The sequence below is a fragment of the Syzygium oleosum genome, unplaced genomic scaffold (genome assembly GCF_021117445.2).
Source record: "Syzygium oleosum isolate NSW1041296 unplaced genomic scaffold, Sole_v2.1 Sole_v2.25, whole genome shotgun sequence".
Lineage (NCBI taxonomy): Eukaryota > Viridiplantae > Streptophyta > Magnoliopsida > Myrtales > Myrtaceae > Syzygium > Syzygium oleosum.
Window position 1 is genome coordinate 3344769 of NW_026607509.1, and position 17083 is coordinate 3361851.

The window sequence follows — 17083 nt, forward strand, 5'->3', positions numbered from 1 at the left end:
TTTTGCTTATTTGGTTGCTTAACAAGTGTCATGGGAACAGTTTTTTTGCGAAACCATTCGTAAATAATTGAAACAGTTCATGTTCCGTATTGCAGTTAACCCCCAATTTCATCAGCCCAATTCCCTAAAAAACCCTCAACTTTAGCCTTTGTCCCAATTGTATCCCAAACTTTTTTTTGTCTCATAAAAAACCCCAAACTTTCACTTTCCCCATTAACTTTTCGTCCAATTTTTTAATATTATTTTTTATTTTTTCGAATTTTTTTTATTTTTTCTTTTCTTTTCTTTTTCCTTTCCTTTTCTTTTTTTTTTTGTTTCACCTTCAACCTCTGGCCGGTCGGCGAGGTCGGCCCCGCCGGCAACAGGCGAGGCCGAACCTCGCAGTTCTTCGGGCGAGGCCGACCTCGCTGCGATTCTTGGGTGGGGCCGAGCCTCGCGGAGACCGGCGAGGGCTCGGCCACACCTGCCGCATGGCGAGGCCGACCTCGCCAATTCTCGGCGGGGCCGAGCCTCGTCGTGGTCCGGCGAGGCTCGCCCGCCGGCTATTGGCGAGGTCGGCCCCGCAAGGCCAAGCGAGGTCGGCCGAGCCTCGCCGGCGGCCGGCGGGCCGAGCCTCGCCCGCCCACGGCGACGACACCGGCGAGGCTCGGCCCCAAGAATTGGCGAGGTCGGCCTCGCCCAAAGAACGGCGAGGTTCGGCCTCGGCCGACCTCGCCGTTCTTTGGGCGAGGCCGACCTCGCCATACAGCCGGCGGGCCGAGCCTCGCCCGGACTATCCTCGCCGTGGTGGTGGCGAGGCTCGGCCGAGGCCGAACCTCGCCGTTGCTTTGGGCGAGGCCGACCTCGCCGATTCTTGGCGGGGCCGACCTCGCCAATGGCGGTGGGGCCGAGCCTCGCCCGGCCACGACGAGGCTCGGCCCGCCGGCGATTGGCGAGGTCGGCCGCCGCTGGGGCGAGGTCGGCCTCGCCAAAGAACGGCGAGGGTTCGGCCTCGGCCGAGCCTCGCCGACCACGGCGAGGATAGTCCGGCGAGGGCTCGGCCGCCGGCTGTTGGCGAGGTCGGCCTCGCCGGCGGTCGGCATGGCCGAGCCCTCGCCAGATCTGGTGAGGCTCGGCCCCGCCGGCTGGCAGCGAGGTCGGCCTCGCCCCTAGCAACGGCGAGGTTCAGCCTCGCCAGTTGCCGGCGGGGCCGAGCCTCGCCGTGGCTAGCGAGGGCTATTGGCGAGGTCGGCCTCGCCCAACGCCGGCGAGACCGAGCCTCACCAGCGGCCGGCGGGGCCGACCTCGCCGGCCAGAGGTTGAAGGTGAAAAAAAAGAAAAGGAAAGGAAAAAGAAAAGAAAAGAAAAAATAAACCAATTCGAAAAAAATAATATTAAAAAATTGGACGAAAAGTTAATGGGGTAGATTTGGGACAAAAGTGAAAGTTTGGGATTTTTTATGAGACAAAAAAAAGTGTGGGATATAATTGGGACAAAGGCTAAAGTTGAGATTTTTTAGGGAATTGGGCCCAATTTCATCTCACTCGTTCCCAACTTTGGTCCAATGCATCACGGAGTTTGCGATTTGTGCAGGAAGAAGAAGAAGAATAGGGAAGATGCGATTTCACACAGTGAAAAAAATAGTTGGCAAAACTCACTCATATATGCCGTTGCCTTTCCCGCGCTCCCCTAACTAACTCCTCCTCCTCGATTTCACCATGTTCTCCTATCTCCTCATCACTCCGCACCTCTCCTCCTCCTCTTCCCTACCCTACAAACTCCACCTCAACCCCAATCCCGCGCTCCTCCGATCGACGCACCCCCGCCTCGCCGTCGCCGCCCCCCGCCTGAACCGCCCCGGAACCCTAGCCGTCGCCGATCCAATCGGACCCTCTCGCCTTCCCCTTCCCAAATCCCTCCCCCTCCAGTCCCTCAAGCCCTACCTCCTTCCCCAGTCCGGGCCCGTCCTCCTCGGCTGGCTCTGCGGCGCGGCCTCCGTGCTCTCTCTCTCCAAGCTCGTCCCCCGGATCGGCAAGTTCTCCTCAGGCTTCGCCGGCGCCGATGTTGCGAGATTGAGGGGCGAGGGCTTCGCGCTGGGGGTCCTGGTGCTGGCTCGGGTCGTGTCGAGCTACCTGCAGCACGCGTTCCTATGGGATGCCGCGCTGAACGCCGTGTACAGGGTCCGCGTGGATGTGTTCGAGAGGGTTCTGGAGCGGGATTTGGGGTTCTTCGAAGGCGGGGTCGGGGTTTCTGCCGGGGACATTGCGTACCGGATCACAGCTGAGGCGTCTGATGTCGCTGACACGATTCATGCTCTTCTTAATGTAAGTAATGCCGTGGAGATGCTGGTGCTAGTACTTGCTTAATAACTTTTAACTGTATGTATGATGAAGGAATGAGTTGGTTGGAAGGATAGATATTGGGTTGGACGGATAAGGTGACCGCCATTTGTATCGTGAATTGAGAAACTGTAAGGTTTTGGATAACTCAAACAAGAGTGGTAGAGAATTGGTTGTGCGCCTACAATGCATGTGTGGTTTCCTTTTTTTGTGCTCAGTAAGATGAATATGAGTCAGTATTGATAAAATAATGCAAATGTAATTTGAAAATGCCGAAGGTTGTTGATTTATGTATTTTATTGCATTCCTTTTCTCATTGTAGACCATAGTACCCAGCACTCTGCAGCTATCTGCAATGGCAATGCAAATGTTGACTATCAGCCCCGCCCTCTCTCTTGTTTCTGCTGCGGTGGGTGAGAATTTTTTTTTGGTGACTTTCTAATTTTACACTTCCCAAATTTGTACTTGATTGATATTGTCTTGTTTTGTTGCAGGCAATTCCATGCATGGCTCTCGTAATTGCCTTTCTAGGAGAAAGGCTGCGCCAGATATCTAAGGAGGCAAATCTCAGCATTGCTGCTCTCTCTGCCTACTTGAACGAGGTATCTTTCATGGCATAACTTAAATTTTGCATGTTACAAACCTAAAGAATGCTGAGGAGTCAAAAATAAACTTTTCTAGTGTGAGAGTGATCTATCTAGAATCCTTACGGTAAGGTTTGTTGCCTTTTCGTGAATACTGCTTCAAGTGTAGTCGCAGGAGAAGAGACTTCTTTATTAAGTTTACCTTTGATTTGGAAGTAAAGGAACAACAGAGACTTGTAAGAAAAATTAAGACTTTTTGCTGTTTGCATACCTTGTTGACAACATTAAGATTTGGGTTTTCGGGCGCCTAATTTCTTATGTTCCCTTTAGTATTGATTTCTCAGCAGTAGTATAGGTATGAGGGGTGTCAGCTACTTGGTGCCATTCTTTGATTGACGCATGATTTACGCATCGTGGATTATTGGTTTAATGTCTCTGATTTCATCTGTTGTATGAGGATGCATTCAGATGTATCTAATGACCAGCCAGATATGCATACAAGCCCCAATTGTCCGGGTGCAATTGTCATTTGAACTCCATGCGTGCTCCCATGTTTTTAGTGATTATGCTAATTAGCTATTGCACTTACCATGCTTGTGGCTCAGGTTCTCCCTGCTATTCTTTTCGTGAAAGCAAACAATGCAGAACCATGTGAGATTGCTAGATTCAAGAGGCTTGCTCATGTTGATCTCACTAAGCGTTTGAAAAAAAAGGAAAATGAAGGCACTTATTCCTCAGATTATACAGTCCATTTATGTTGCAGCTCTATTCGTTTTCTGTGCCGGATCTTTGTTACTTTCAAAAGGCTCTTTTGATGGATGTAGAATGGTTTCTTTCCTCACATCATTGGTTCTCGTAATTGAGCCGATTCAGGTGAGATATCAGGAACAAGCAACTCATATGCTCCTTTCCTTGTTAATTTCTGCTGTTCACAAGGTTTTCATGTTTACATATTCCATGCTTCTATTTACAAGTTCTCTGACCTCTTATTGGTGAAGAAGATTTTGCAGCTTTTATTTTCTGCATCAATATTTCATGACTAAGCTAGTTTCATAAATAACTGTGTAACACTTGTCAATGCTCTTTATACCCTCTTAAATTAATTTTATCTATTGTTGTTATCTCTGCTAAAGTGCTGTTCAACCTTTTAGCAGCTATCCTAAGCTATCAATCTGAAAATAAAGAATACCACAGGATGTTGGAAAAGCGTACAATGAACTGAAGCAAGGAGAACCAGCTATTGAGCGCTTGTTTGAGTTGGGGAGGTTCGAAGCCAAGGTATATTCTGGGGTTTATATGTGATACTTTAATCTTTTAAATGAAGACTTTTAGGAAGTGACAGGAGAGTAAGAATCTGGAGCACACAATGAAACGGTTATGCCTTTGCATTGGTTTTAGTACTTTGTAAGTGCGTTTTCACATCAGGCCAGCTGGAAATCCTGGCACTTGCTTCATCTGAATATCTGTTCTCTTGAAAGCTGGGATAAGGTGCATATGCTTCAATAATATTGTGCATGTCTGATCTATTGTGCTAATTTAAAAAATTTCTGATCTCTTTTATGGAGTGTGCTCCTTCTCTTTTGATAAATAGTAATTTTAGGCACAATCAAGCACACAAGGCATAGTGCACAGTCAAACAGAAAGATTAACAAAGATAGTCATCTCAGAGTACATGGGAACTCATTTTCTAAAGGCTCTGTAAAATTAATTCTCAACTCGTGGATTGTCTGAACTCCCTGATAAATCTCATACTTTGTGTAAATCTGGTGCAGGCTTTCCTTATTTTTACAAGTGATGTGATTTGGCCAATAACTGGGAGAGTTTTCCAATAGTTGGAGAAAAAGCATTTGATGTAGAAGTCACAATTTATTTGAGGGCACAAACCATGGGAATCTCCTCCTTATGAATCTAGCAAAAAATTTTACATGCAATTAAAAGTCCAATTATGATTGATTGCACAATTGAACTAGCTTTTACTTCCGCATAAGTCTAGTAATAAGCCTTGGCAACATCATAAACATTTGAAATTCCTTTTGCAGAACTTTGTGGTTGGCAAGATCTTCGTGTTTCTAATTCTCCTTTGCCATTTTTTCCCCTTTGGTATGCTTAGATGATGTCTAATTATTTACCTTGTGAATTTGGAGAACAGGTTATGGAGAAACCAGATGCGATCCACCTAGATAATGTGGCTGGAGAATTGAAATTTTGTCATGTCTCTTTTAGGTATAGCGACAATATGCCACCTATTTTAGACAGGCTGGACCTCCATATCAAGGCTGGAGAGACAGTTGCCCTTGTTGGTCCCTCTGGAGGAGGAAAGACAACCCTTGTGAAACTGCTTCTTCGCCTTTATGATCCTTCATCTGGTTGGCCACTACTTTAGATGAAGATCTATCTATGTTGACCAAGCGAACGTTTTAATGATGAGCTGTTTTTTTAATTATACTCCTTTTTATCACTGTATGTAATCTTATTCAGTTTTCATGTTAACAGGTTGTATTTATGTGGACAACTACAATATACAGAACATTCAGTTGGAATCATTGAGGAGACATGTTTGTCTAGTTTCTCAAGATATTGTAAGTAGCTGGTGATGGAAGGTTTATTTTATATGTACTCATAATGTCTAAGTTCACATAAGTAAGTCTTATATTGTTGAGCTGGAGCTTCCGCACTATGTACTTGATAATACCCCACTTCTCTGTAAGTGAAATGGGGAGGATATTCCTCTGCATGCCCTTTTTTTTAAGATTATAAGCATCAAGGATGCGATGACTGTTACCAGGAGTTATTCGGATGAAAAATGGTGTACTTCTTGGAAACCTGACATGAAGTTGTCTAGCTCCATAGAGTAGTGCTGGCTACTTTATTGATATAATTATAGATACGTTTTGGTCACTTTCATCTCCCTGTCTTTATGTTTTTTAATTGTATCCATCTTAAGGATGGCAAACTTGACTAACCTTCACACATGTTCTAGACTCTTTTCTCAGGAACGGTCGCCGAAAATATTGGGTACAGGGATTTCATGAATGGTATTGACATGGATAGAGTTGAGCTTGCGGGACAACTTGCAAATGCTGATGAGTTCATTGAAAAGCTTCCTGAGGGTTATAACACAAATATTGGACCTAGGGGATCAGTTCTGAGTGGTGGTCAGAAGCAAAGGTGATGCTCACATCGACAAGTCACCTTTATTGTTGAATTAAATGACTGGCAACAGGAATGTAGCTTATTTCATCGTGGCAAATTCAAAGTAATTAGTAAAAGAGTCTAAGCTGTCAAGTTTCATTAGCTTTTCCTCATTTTAAGTGCAGATTGGCTATAGCAAGGGCAGTCTATCAGGACCCCTCCATATTGATCTTAGATGAAGCAACTTCTGCATTGGATAGCAGGTCCGAGCTATTGGTGAGACAAGCCCTACAACAGTTGATGGAAACTCGTACTGTGAGTACTGTGGCTTTTCTAATTATTATTACTTAAAGTTTTTCTCTTCATAGGGATGTATCTGGATGTTTCAGATTATCAAAGCCATTTGTCAAGTACGTCCCCATTGTTATCCTAGGCTTCATAGAATTTATACAACGTGTGTGCTTATGAGATTCCTGGCGGTCTGCACGTTAAGTAATAATAATTAGAAAGCGGCATACTGCACGTTAAGGTCCATATAAAAAGCGGCATCTCATTAGTTACTTTTCTCACTTCCTACTTGATGATGATTAGAGAGAAGATAATTCCTGAGAACATTGTACCTTTTTTGCATGGTAGAGAAGACTAGGCACCTTATCATCATCCCAAAGTTGAAAACCCACCTATTTAATATTTTTTAATAATCTGCTCCCTTTGTTTTCTCATAAAATTTTCCTTTTTGTAACTCTTTACTATTACAATACACCGAGTGAAATCAGTTTTGTGAACTTCATGAGGAAATTACTGTTTCCACCCATTCTTATATAGAACCGAATTTGACAGTTTATGGTTGATCAGGACTTATCAAGGTCAGATAGTGACATTAATTGTATTTCTTCCCATTCGGGGGTTCATGCTGGTGTCGACCAATTCTCACCAATAACTTGAGGTCCAAGCTTCAAGGATCCCTCTTCCGGCCCCTAATAATAAGAACAGTAAATAAATAAATTTGGTCATTTCTGTTTATTTGGGCATAAAAGGTCTCCTTGTTTTCGGTGTTAGTATTGGATTTTTCCCTTTAGCTTGTCCAAGTATCACTCCTTTTCTATGGTGATGCTGTTACTGTTGGGCCACCGACCCATGCACTAAATCACTTTAATGTCAACACTTGATAGGTGTTGGTGATTGCTCATCGCCTGGAAACAGTTCTCATGGCTAACAGAATATTCACTCTAAATGATGGGAGGCTACAAGAGCTGACTCGATCATCTCTTTTGGGTGGTCGCCCAAACTATCTACAATCAGAAGGTCTCGTGTTATAATGTAATTCTCTGGGCAACTACTATGAAGGTGCACGGAAATGTTATTGCTGGCGTCAACATTTGCGTTCAGCAAAGCTGCCAGGATTCTGTTCTTCTTGTTGGTTGGTGGAAGGAGATGGAGATTTCTTTCGGCATAGCAGACTAAAAAGATATTGCACATGCATATCGGCATTGAATTATGCTGCATAAAATGGAAGTAGTGTAGTCACATTAATGAGACAAGGTACATCATTTGTTTTATTCTTGATTTTTCTTTCCCATAGGAAAAAGTGTACCACTCGAAATGTTCAGAGTTGCTCTGTTGAAGTTCACATGACATCATATTCATATCTATCCATGAAAGTAATTGTACAGATGTGTAGTCATTTTTGTACAGATTTGTACTCATTTAGCTTCGCATCATCATCATCATCGGAAAATTAGAGGATCCCAAACATCTGCTATACGGGTTAACATTCTGAAAAGCGTGAGCTTTGCTGAGCCTTACAGCATCTGTCTACAAGAGTAACCTTCTGCGGTTGACAGTCATGTACAAAGAGCCCACTATCCTCTTGTCTTTTGAATGGGCAAAAGGACACCAGAAGTGCCATAACTTATGTACGGAGGTCACTTTGGTGACATAATTTTTTTTCGAATTACTTTGATGCCAAATTGGAGGAAAATAGATCATTTTAGTGACTCCTGCCAAAAAGATGATGTGGCATTTATATTTAAAAAAAAATGGTCTGATTTGTACACGTGGAAATTATGTGACTTTTTTTCGAATTTTTTAATCTTTTTTTTTCCCAACTTTTTCCCGATCGGCGGTCCGACGACCGGCGACCGACCAAAGGGGAGGGCTGGCGAGGCCGACCTCACCGGCCTCTGGCGAAGCTCGCCCCGCCGGCCACCGGCGAGGGCAAGCCTCACCGGCCCCTGGCTGGGCGAGGTCGCCTCGCCCAGCAAAGGCGAGGCCGACCTCGCCATCGTGACCCAGGCAACTGCGAGGTTGGCCTCGCCAGATCTGGCGAAGCTTGCCAATGGCTGGCTGGGCGAGCTTCGCCAGATCTGGCGAGGCTGACCTCGCCGTCTCCTGGGTCACGACGGCAAGGTCTCGCCTCGCCAGATTTGGCGAAGCTCGCCCTGCTGGCCACCGGCGAGCTTCGCCAGATCTGGCGAGGCCGACCTCGCCGTCGCCTAGGTCACAACGGCGAGGTCTCGCCTCGCCAGCAAAGGCGATCGCTTCCTCTCGGCGAGGGTCGCCAGGCCCCGGCCAGGGGCCAGGGACCCTCGCCGACCACTTCGCCTACCACCACCAGCCCTTCCCGGCGGTGGTGGGGTGGCGGCAGCAGCGGCGAGGGAGCCCTCGCCACGGCTGCAATGTTTGATGTTTTTTTTTAATATAAATAAATATAATATAAATTTTATTTTTCTAAAAAAGTACATGTCAGCGGACTAAACGGCCTCGTTTTTTGTTTTTAATGCTGACTGGACCTCTCCGGCGAGCCATGTCAGCGTCACGTAGGATTTCCGGCAAGCCATGTCAGCATTGGCACTAAAGTGATCGTTTTTCAAAAAAGTTGGCACCAAAGTTATCCAAAAAAAAGTTATGGCACCAAAGTGACATTCATACACAAGTTATGGCACTAATAGTGTCCTTTTACCCTTTCGAATGTAACTTAAACCGACAATTTCCGTAGTAATTGATAGTGCTAAGGAAGTTTACCAAGCATCAAAAGTGAAGTCTCTTTACTTTTAGCTGGTACAAGACCACTTAATATGACGGTTGCTTAAGCGACCTTCTTTTATTAAGAGCGGAAAAACGAGTCATATAGGAGAGGGGAGAGCCCTCTAAGCACCCAAACTATGCCTAGAACTCTCTAATATGCCCATTAATAAGAAGGTGCTTATTGCCCGCTCGCTGTCTACTAAAGGAGCCCTATGGTCGAGCTGTTTGGTTGGCCTCTGATGAAGAAAAACTTAGACGATTAGAATGGACAGTCTAGGCATGCTTGCCCGCTTTCCTTGTTCGTGAAGATCACCTTTGAAACGAACGCCATTCAGTTCTTAGTGCAAACCACCTTAGAAATTGAACATGTTTTGGCATTAGCGTCAGACATATGAAAAGCTTTTTTGAACCCTAGCTTCGGAGTTTCCTTGAATTATAGCTATCCTCACATTTTTTACTTCAAGGAATGGCCAAAAAAGAAAAATGGGACAAGTGCACTACAAGTCCTAAAACTTGTCATAAAAGTGCATTTGAATCCTAAAATTTGCAAAAGGTGCAATTGAGTCCTAAAACTTGTCAAATTGGTTTAATCGAGTCCTAAAGTTAACACCGTCTAATTTACTAACGGAAAATGCTGACGTGACGCTGACGTGTCTTATTTTATTAATTTTCTTGAGACACATGGCGTCCAACAAGCGCAACGTCAGAAAAAGTTGAAAAAAATGTAAATTAAATTAGAAAAAGCTACAAAAAAACAAAAACAAAAAAAAGGAAAAAAAACCAGGACCAACAGCTACGGCGATGGCCAAGCCCTCGCCGGTGGCCGCCGCCACAGCCGTCGGGAAGGACTGGCGGAGGTCGCATGGGCCTTCCTGAAGCCCGACGACCCTCGCCGGCCTCAGGCGAGGGCCTGCAACCCCCGATCTGGGGGAGGGGGCGACCCTCACCCCAGATCTGAGCGAGGGTTGCCGGCCCTCGCCTGGGGCCGGTGAGGACCGGCGAGGCCTCACCTAGGGTCGCCCACCGGCGAGGCCTCTCCCAAGGTGGGCGACCCCAGGTGAGACCTCGCCGGTCCTCGCCGGCCCTAGGCGAGGGCCGGCAACCCTCGCTCAGATCTGGGGCGAGGGTCGCGCCCTCCCCCAGATCGGGGGCTTCATGCCGTCGTCGTGGACCGATGGGGCCTCGCCCGAGGCCGACGAGGGTCGCCAGGCTTTGGGAAGGCCCAGGCAACCTCCGCCGGCCCTTCCCAGCGGCAGCCACCAGCGAGGGCTTGGCCACCGCCACAGCCGCTGGTAGAGGTTTTTTTTTTTATAGCTTTTTTCTAATTTAATTTTTATTTTTATTTTTTTTTGCTGACGTGGCGCTTGTTAGATGCCACATCATTGCCACGTGTCTTAAGAAAGTAATAAAATATGATACGTCAGCGCCGCGTCAGCATTTTTCGTTAGTAAATTTAGGACTCGATTGAATCAATTTGACAAGTTTTAGAACTCGATTGCACTTTTTGCAAGTTTTAGGACTTGTAGGGCCTATTTGGTTCGGCTTTTGGGGAATGCATTTGGCAAAATACAAAGGCCTTTAAGCTAAAAGTCTTTTCCGAAATGCAAGTAGTGTTTGGTAATGTGTATTTTAAAATCACATTTGAAAGCAATTTTTGTCTAAATAACTTTTGGTAAAAATTATTCGTAAAAGACTATTGCTGATTTAAAATAAAAAAAAAGCTGGCCAACCTACCACCACCTTCGACTAGATCTAGTCGCCGGCCAACCGCCGACAGCCAGATCTGGTCTGAGATCAAGCGCGACCTCAGGCGTCGCATGGGTCGCGCAACCTAGGAAATTTGCGTGACCCAACCCAGGCGACGCCTGAGGTCCGGCGACCCCAGGCGGCGTCACTTGGGTTGCGTGACCTCGGCGACCATCGCCTGGGGTCGCACGACCCCCAAGCGGCGATCGCCAGGGTCGTACGACCCCCAGGCGGCAGTCACCGGGGTCGCACGACCCCCAGGCGGCGATCGCCAGGGCGCTAGCCCTCAGGCGGTGGTTGTCGGCCACCGGACCAGTTGCTTGGGAAGATGATGAACAGTGGCAATAAACAGTGCCCGAGTTGCATTCCGAAAATGTAACTTCCCAAGGCTCCTCATTGACTTCATTCAGCCAAAGGCCCTTTCCAAGCTTTGGAAATGCAACTGCATCTCCTCAAAGCTTGCCAAACAACTTTGTATTTGCTCAAGGGACTTTAGACCCCCAAAGCAGCATTCAAATTCTGAACCAAACGGGCCCATAGTGCATTTGTCCCAAGAAAAATTAAAGAAAGAGCTTTGCTCAGTTGGCCTTCCTATGCTGACAAATCCCTCCATTCTCTTCTTAAAGTCTACGACAAACAAGTAGGAGAGACAGGATTTGAACCAACGTAGAAAAACCGGGGGCGAACCAAGCGCTTGCGCAGAGGAAGAAGCGAATCAATTGGAATGGAGAAAGGGAGGAGAGGTGAAAGAGAGAATTTCGAGCTTGCAAGCAACAACGGTTGAAAAGCCCTTGCCACTCCTTCCACAAGTCTTGGGCCACCTTTTCAATTCATCTTCTATGAGGTTCATCTGTAAAGGGACTTCATTAGGCCTTTCTATATGCACGCGTTCGCCAGAATGCCTCCTGAGTTATGGGTAGGCTATAGAAAATTGATTTTGACCTTCGAAAATTGGAAGATTGGAACGATCGCGAATCCGTTAAAGCCGGAGGTAGCGCAAGGCGATTTGTATGAAAGCGATCAAAATTACTTCGGGCTCACTGGGGCCTTCAAGGTCTTTTCATGCCGAAGACGCGGGTCCAATTCGCATAAGGGATAGGTACTCGTTCCCAGCCGCAACTCTTTCGTCTGCTGTCCAAGAACCTGGGAACTGGCTTCAAGTTGTCATATCGAATTGCTTTCCGTTGTCTGAGTCCGAGGATGAACAAGAGTTGGCGCCGACACTTCCTCTTTTGGTCAAAGAGACTTTTTTCTCCTTTTCAACGACATTCTTGTCTTGGTCTTCATTTTTTCTGACTATGGATTGGGCACTACCAACCTAATCCGTCACTGACTTTTTCAGGTTGTCGATAAAGCACTTGCACTTTCTGACTTCCTCAACTTGCTTCTCTTACCACCGCTCGCCCCCGTGATTTCTTGGCCAATGTCTAAGCGGCACGAATACACCGACATGAGAGGAGTTTTCGTCGTGACTCATAAGATGTCTCGCCCGAATGAATTAGTGGGTAATTAAAATGTTAGAAAAATCCAGGGACGATACGGCCACAGATTGATTTCGAAGCCCTCCAATGAAGGCAATCGATGGAACTGAGAATTGAGGAATCACCCCTTGCTCTTGTTTGAGCTTTATGACTTTCAATTTTCCCACGGAAGGTGGTTTGCTAATGTTTGAGCTGATTGACGCGGCGAAAACCTCATTGTCTAGTAAGCTCCTTGGCCAGCTATCTTGGCAAGAAGATAATCTATGGGAGTTTCTTGGCACTCAAGGTTGAGTTCGAGAAATTGAGGTGCGGGGTTTGGCCAGGCGAAGTAACGAAAATGTATCCGATTGCAAATCTCGCAATGAGGGTTCGACCCCGTCCTTGCCGTCCTGGAGTGGCCAGCAGCATGGAACTTGAATTATTCACAAATGGCATAAGAGGGCTTTCCTTCGTTAGAAATGCACAGACAACGTGTTCTGGAACTTCCCGACCAAAGAAATGCCACACGAGACGAATTTTTTTGAAAGCCCCTCGCAACAGTAAGCGGTAGTTACATTCAGAACAGATGTAGGGAAATGAACAAACTTCCATATCATCCTATTGAATCAGCCTGTGGAGATATAAACATAATCTCTTGCAAACCAAAAGATTGTTACATCAGATACATATATAGCAATAATCTGCAATCGAAACGATTAGCAAAACAGGAGGGACTCCTCAAAAACACACACTTCATCAGAACCAAGCCCCAACACTTCCTACCCCCTAGTTCAGTCTTTACATCAGATGGAACAAAATCAGAAAACCCAGTAGAAAAAAAAACAAAGAACCCAAAAACAGAATTAGCTAGACGAATCCAATCCAGCTCAAATCAACAGCAAATGGGGCAATGAATCAACCCATTCTCATTGCACTCCCCACACTTGAAAACCTTCTTCTCTTCCTTGTCAAAGACCTTGCAACTCCCACTGCACTCCATGCACATCACAAACCTCACTCCTCCACACCCTTCACAGCAACTCAGTGAAGTCCTTGGAATGCCATCGAGCAAAATCCCCAATTTTCCCTCCTCCTCCAGCTTCACTACCTCATCAGCTCCTCCGATCAGCCTTCCCTTCACAAACACCAGTGGCACCTTCACCTCCTTCGACCCCATCAGCTTCCTCAGCTCCTCCTTGTAGCCCGAGTCCATGGACACGTCTCTCTCCTGCATCTGAACGCAGTGCGACTCCATCACCGACCTCACGGCATTGCAGTCCTCAAACGTCTTCCTGATGCCTCTCAGCGTGGTGGTGTATATGACGACCACATTGTCTCCACCACGTGGGCATTTTTGCTGAAACGCGCGGAGGACAGACTCCGGGTCCTTAAAATTTCTCTTCTTTCTGATCTTGGCTGATGGCGAAATCATCTTCTTGATCTGCTCTTTGCCTTGAGACAGCTCTTTCTCGTACGAATCCAGCAGCTCCGGATCGAACAGAGGGCCCAAACTCCGCCGAGACGAGACCCCGTGATCACTCCCGAAGCTGTTCCTCTTCCCTCCAAACGGAATCCCAACGGTCGAAATTCTCAGACTCTTCGCCGCTTTGCACGAACTGTCCGACGACTTGTTTGATCTCAACCCCTGTTTCGGGGTGACATCGGATCTCCCCACGAGGCGGTTCGACCCATTCCCTGCGCTGCTCCCCTTGTTTTCCTTGCCTCCATAAGTGTTCGCCTTCCTCGGGGAACCAATCTGGTTCATGAAGTTGAGCGGAGACTTCGCATCGATGCTCGCCAGACCTCGGAGCAATCCCCGCGGCCTCGGGCTCGGAGCCTTCCGGTTCTGGTTCGCCGGCGCCGGCGCTCCGTCCTCCAGGCCTTCCATGAGCTCCCACGCATTGATGACTTCAGGGGGTTCTTCACTGCGAGCCGGGGACCCTCCTCCCTTCAATCTCTTGCTCTGCACGGCGACTTCTCGTTGCTGCTGCTGGGGCAGCTGCGGCGACGGCAATCCTCGCTCGTCGCTGTCCAGCCTGAGCAGGCCGTAAGTGCTGGAGGTGAGGGAGACCACGTGGTTGGGCATGGGGGCAGGGCGAGCCGCGCGGCCGCCATCGTCGAAGCCGACCTGACCGTGACCATGCCGAGGATGGTGGTGCTGACGAGCTTCGAGTTCCCGTTCTTTCCTGACGTGCTTGGAAGAGACGCAGCCCATTTGCTCGGTGCTATCTTCTCTCTGTATTCTTCTGTGGCTTGCGAGTGGCTTTTGTTCGGGTGTTTTTTTTTTTTTTTTGTGGGCGGAGTGTTGGGAGGGTAACCGTTGGCCTGTCCGAAAACGGGGCCCAACGGTCGAAAATTCGAATGTGACCGAGAGATTAAATGGAAATTGTAAAAAAAAAACAGTTAGTACACAACACAATGCGCACGATGACAAGTGCGTGTTTTGTCGGGAGCCCCCCCGTGGTGCTTATTTATTTTTGCAGACCCCCCCACAGCTTTTGGAAATTAGCTTTTGGCCCTCGCCTCGCGACAGTTGTTTGCAAAATTCGACTTCCCCCTTCTTCAAAAATCCCTCGTGCCGAACAAAAGACAGCATACTACGACGAGAGGCATTGGTCGGTGCGTGAGATGCTCGGGTCGGGACGATCCCGGTGCACGGCTAAGGACGTGTCTAGATAGACTTTGATTTTTTTTTCTATTTTTGCTCAATTTGAATCTTCGAGTCCAACGTATTTTGACTTTCTTTCAACTCTAAACACCTCAAATTCTTATGATATATAAATGTTGACACGCAGACTTACACTTTTTGTGTTCTTGATATTTTGAAATTGGAACAATATTTTGAAAATTTTGATGGAAAAGTAAAAAAGTAGTAAATTTTTTGCTTAAACTTAGCTGTTAGCAACCAAGCCATGAAATTTATTAAATTTGTTTTTAAACGTTATACCGTGATTTTTTGTGTAGAGATTGAAGTATTCCAATGTCAGGTTCCAATAGCTACTTCACAAGATAGTCAAAGTTAGACCTATGGCCAAAAAGTTAGGTGTATTTGCCAGCGATTTGCCGAGCAGCTCATGAAGTACCCCGGGTGAAAGTTGGGACCATTTTGAGTCAACATTTGCCTTGGCAAAAGCCAAAAACGTTGTCCTAATCTTCCTTCTTCGATTTGCAATCTTCATGAGAGAGAGTGTGTGCGGTGGCGCATCAACGAGTAACCCTTGGTAGGTCGCCGGTGGCTTGCGACCCAAGTGAGACAGATCTCGCCCAGGTTGCTATCGACCCCAGGCGAGTGCGAAGGGTCATGCGACCTCGATGCCGCCCCCTCGGGTCCCGCAACCTCTAGCGTGGGTGGTGTCTCCTTCACAGAACCGCAACACTTTTAGTGTTTTTTTTTTCTCTCGCGTTCTAAAATGTGTTTCATAAAAGTGAGTATTTTTCACGCTACCAAACACTATCCGATCTCAATTAACACTCTGACTTATTTTTGCCTTAATTCAAAGTTTTTAAGACAAAGCATTGCCAAACTCACCATCAAATTCTCGCATACATAATTCATGTCCGTTCAGTCAATTTTCTCATTCATCTGGGTCCACTGTCCTTCCCACTATCATTTCCTTTTGTCAAAAATGTCCATCCAACAATTTAGGGAAAATTATCCAAAAAATCCGAAACCTATTACACTTTTATCAATTCAGCCCTAAACTTTTTAATATTATCAATTGATTCATAAACCTTTTCGTGTTTTGCTAATCGAGCTCATCCGACCAATTTTGGCCAAAAATCACTGATATGGTAGTCTAGTCAACGCCAACTGTCATACATGGAAAGGCTAGCACTAACGTAAATAAATTTTAATAATTTTTTATTATTTTTCCGTCAGCGACTGATCAAGGGCCGGTGACCTCCGCCGACCACTAGGCGAGGGCCTACGACCCCCGCTAGCCTCTAGGCGAGGGCCATGAAGCCCTTGCCAGATCTAGCGAGGCGAAGGGGTCGCAGCCCTTGCTGTGGCCGGCAAGGGCTGGGCGAGGGCTGCCATGCCCTCACGTTGCCAGATCTGGCTAGGGCTCGCAAGCCCTTGCCAAATCTAGCGAGGGCCGCGACCCTCACCCTTGGCCAACGAGGTTTTCGTGGCCCTCGCCCGTCGACCCTCAACTAGTGTACAACGGCCCCGTCGACCCTTTGAACCAAAAAAGAAAAGAAAATTAATAAAAATATTATTAAAAATTATTCACGTCAGCCACGGTCATGCTACATAGGACAGCTGGCTTCTACGTCAACGATTTCGGGCCAAAATTGACAGGATTGATTCAATTGGCAAAACTTGAAAATGTTTAAAATTCAATTGACAAAAATGTAATAGATTTAGGACTTTTTAAATGATTTTCCCATACTATTTAAGTCCTTTCAAGTCCTCGTCTTTGCTTGTACTATGATAATAGTGTCACTCTCTAACATCATTCGCATTAACAAAAACCAAAATGCTCTCATTTGCTGCGCACGCATTACATGATGGAGAAAATCGAAACAGCTTCCACAGAAACACCACAGGAGAAGTGTACCCTTAAGATCGTTCAAAGAAGTGGACCAATCGAGGTACGTGAAAACGGATTCAAATAGAAGGTTTTAACGGATACAATGAGATTCAGGGGCCAACGCACCGGATGCAAAATGCAAGGAGCTTAAAATGGCAAATGCTCAACATCAGCAATTCTAAATAGGGGAAAATTACATATGGACGTGGCAATCGAATAATGTAATTGTAAACTGTTCCTACCTCGAGCAATACATTCCAAGTTTATCCTCCGCGGGCATT

General features: G+C 46.6%; 2 protein-coding genes across 2 annotated transcripts; one reads left to right on the plus strand and one right to left on the minus strand.

Moving 5' to 3' along the window:
- Positions 1-1662: 1662 nt before the first annotated feature.
- On the plus strand, positions 1663-7706 carry LOC115665931 (ABC transporter B family member 29, chloroplastic). The gene is given in 11 exon segments (XM_030587749.2): positions 1663-2303; positions 2641-2727; positions 2813-2920; positions 3508-3615; positions 3617-3775; positions 4097-4180; positions 5052-5268; positions 5396-5481; positions 5883-6070; positions 6220-6349; positions 7207-7706. Coding segments are annotated over 11 exon segments (1920 nt in total). The 5' UTR covers positions 1663-1697; the 3' UTR covers positions 7354-7706.
- Positions 7707-12856: 5150 nt separating this feature from the next.
- On the minus strand, positions 12857-14514 carry LOC115671490 (uncharacterized protein At3g28850). Its single transcript, XM_030593070.2, has one exon. It carries the CDS (start codon positions 14480-14482, stop codon positions 13160-13162), a length of 1323 nt encoding a protein of 440 aa, XP_030448930.1. The 5' UTR covers positions 14483-14514; the 3' UTR covers positions 12857-13159.
- Positions 14515-17083: the final 2569 nt, after the last annotated feature.

What these genes read in the sequence shown, in the direction of transcription:
- LOC115671490 (XM_030593070.2), bottom strand. Translation starts at nt 14,482, where the DNA reads ATGGGCTGCGTCTCTTCCAAGCACGTCAGGAAAGAACGGGAACTCGAA.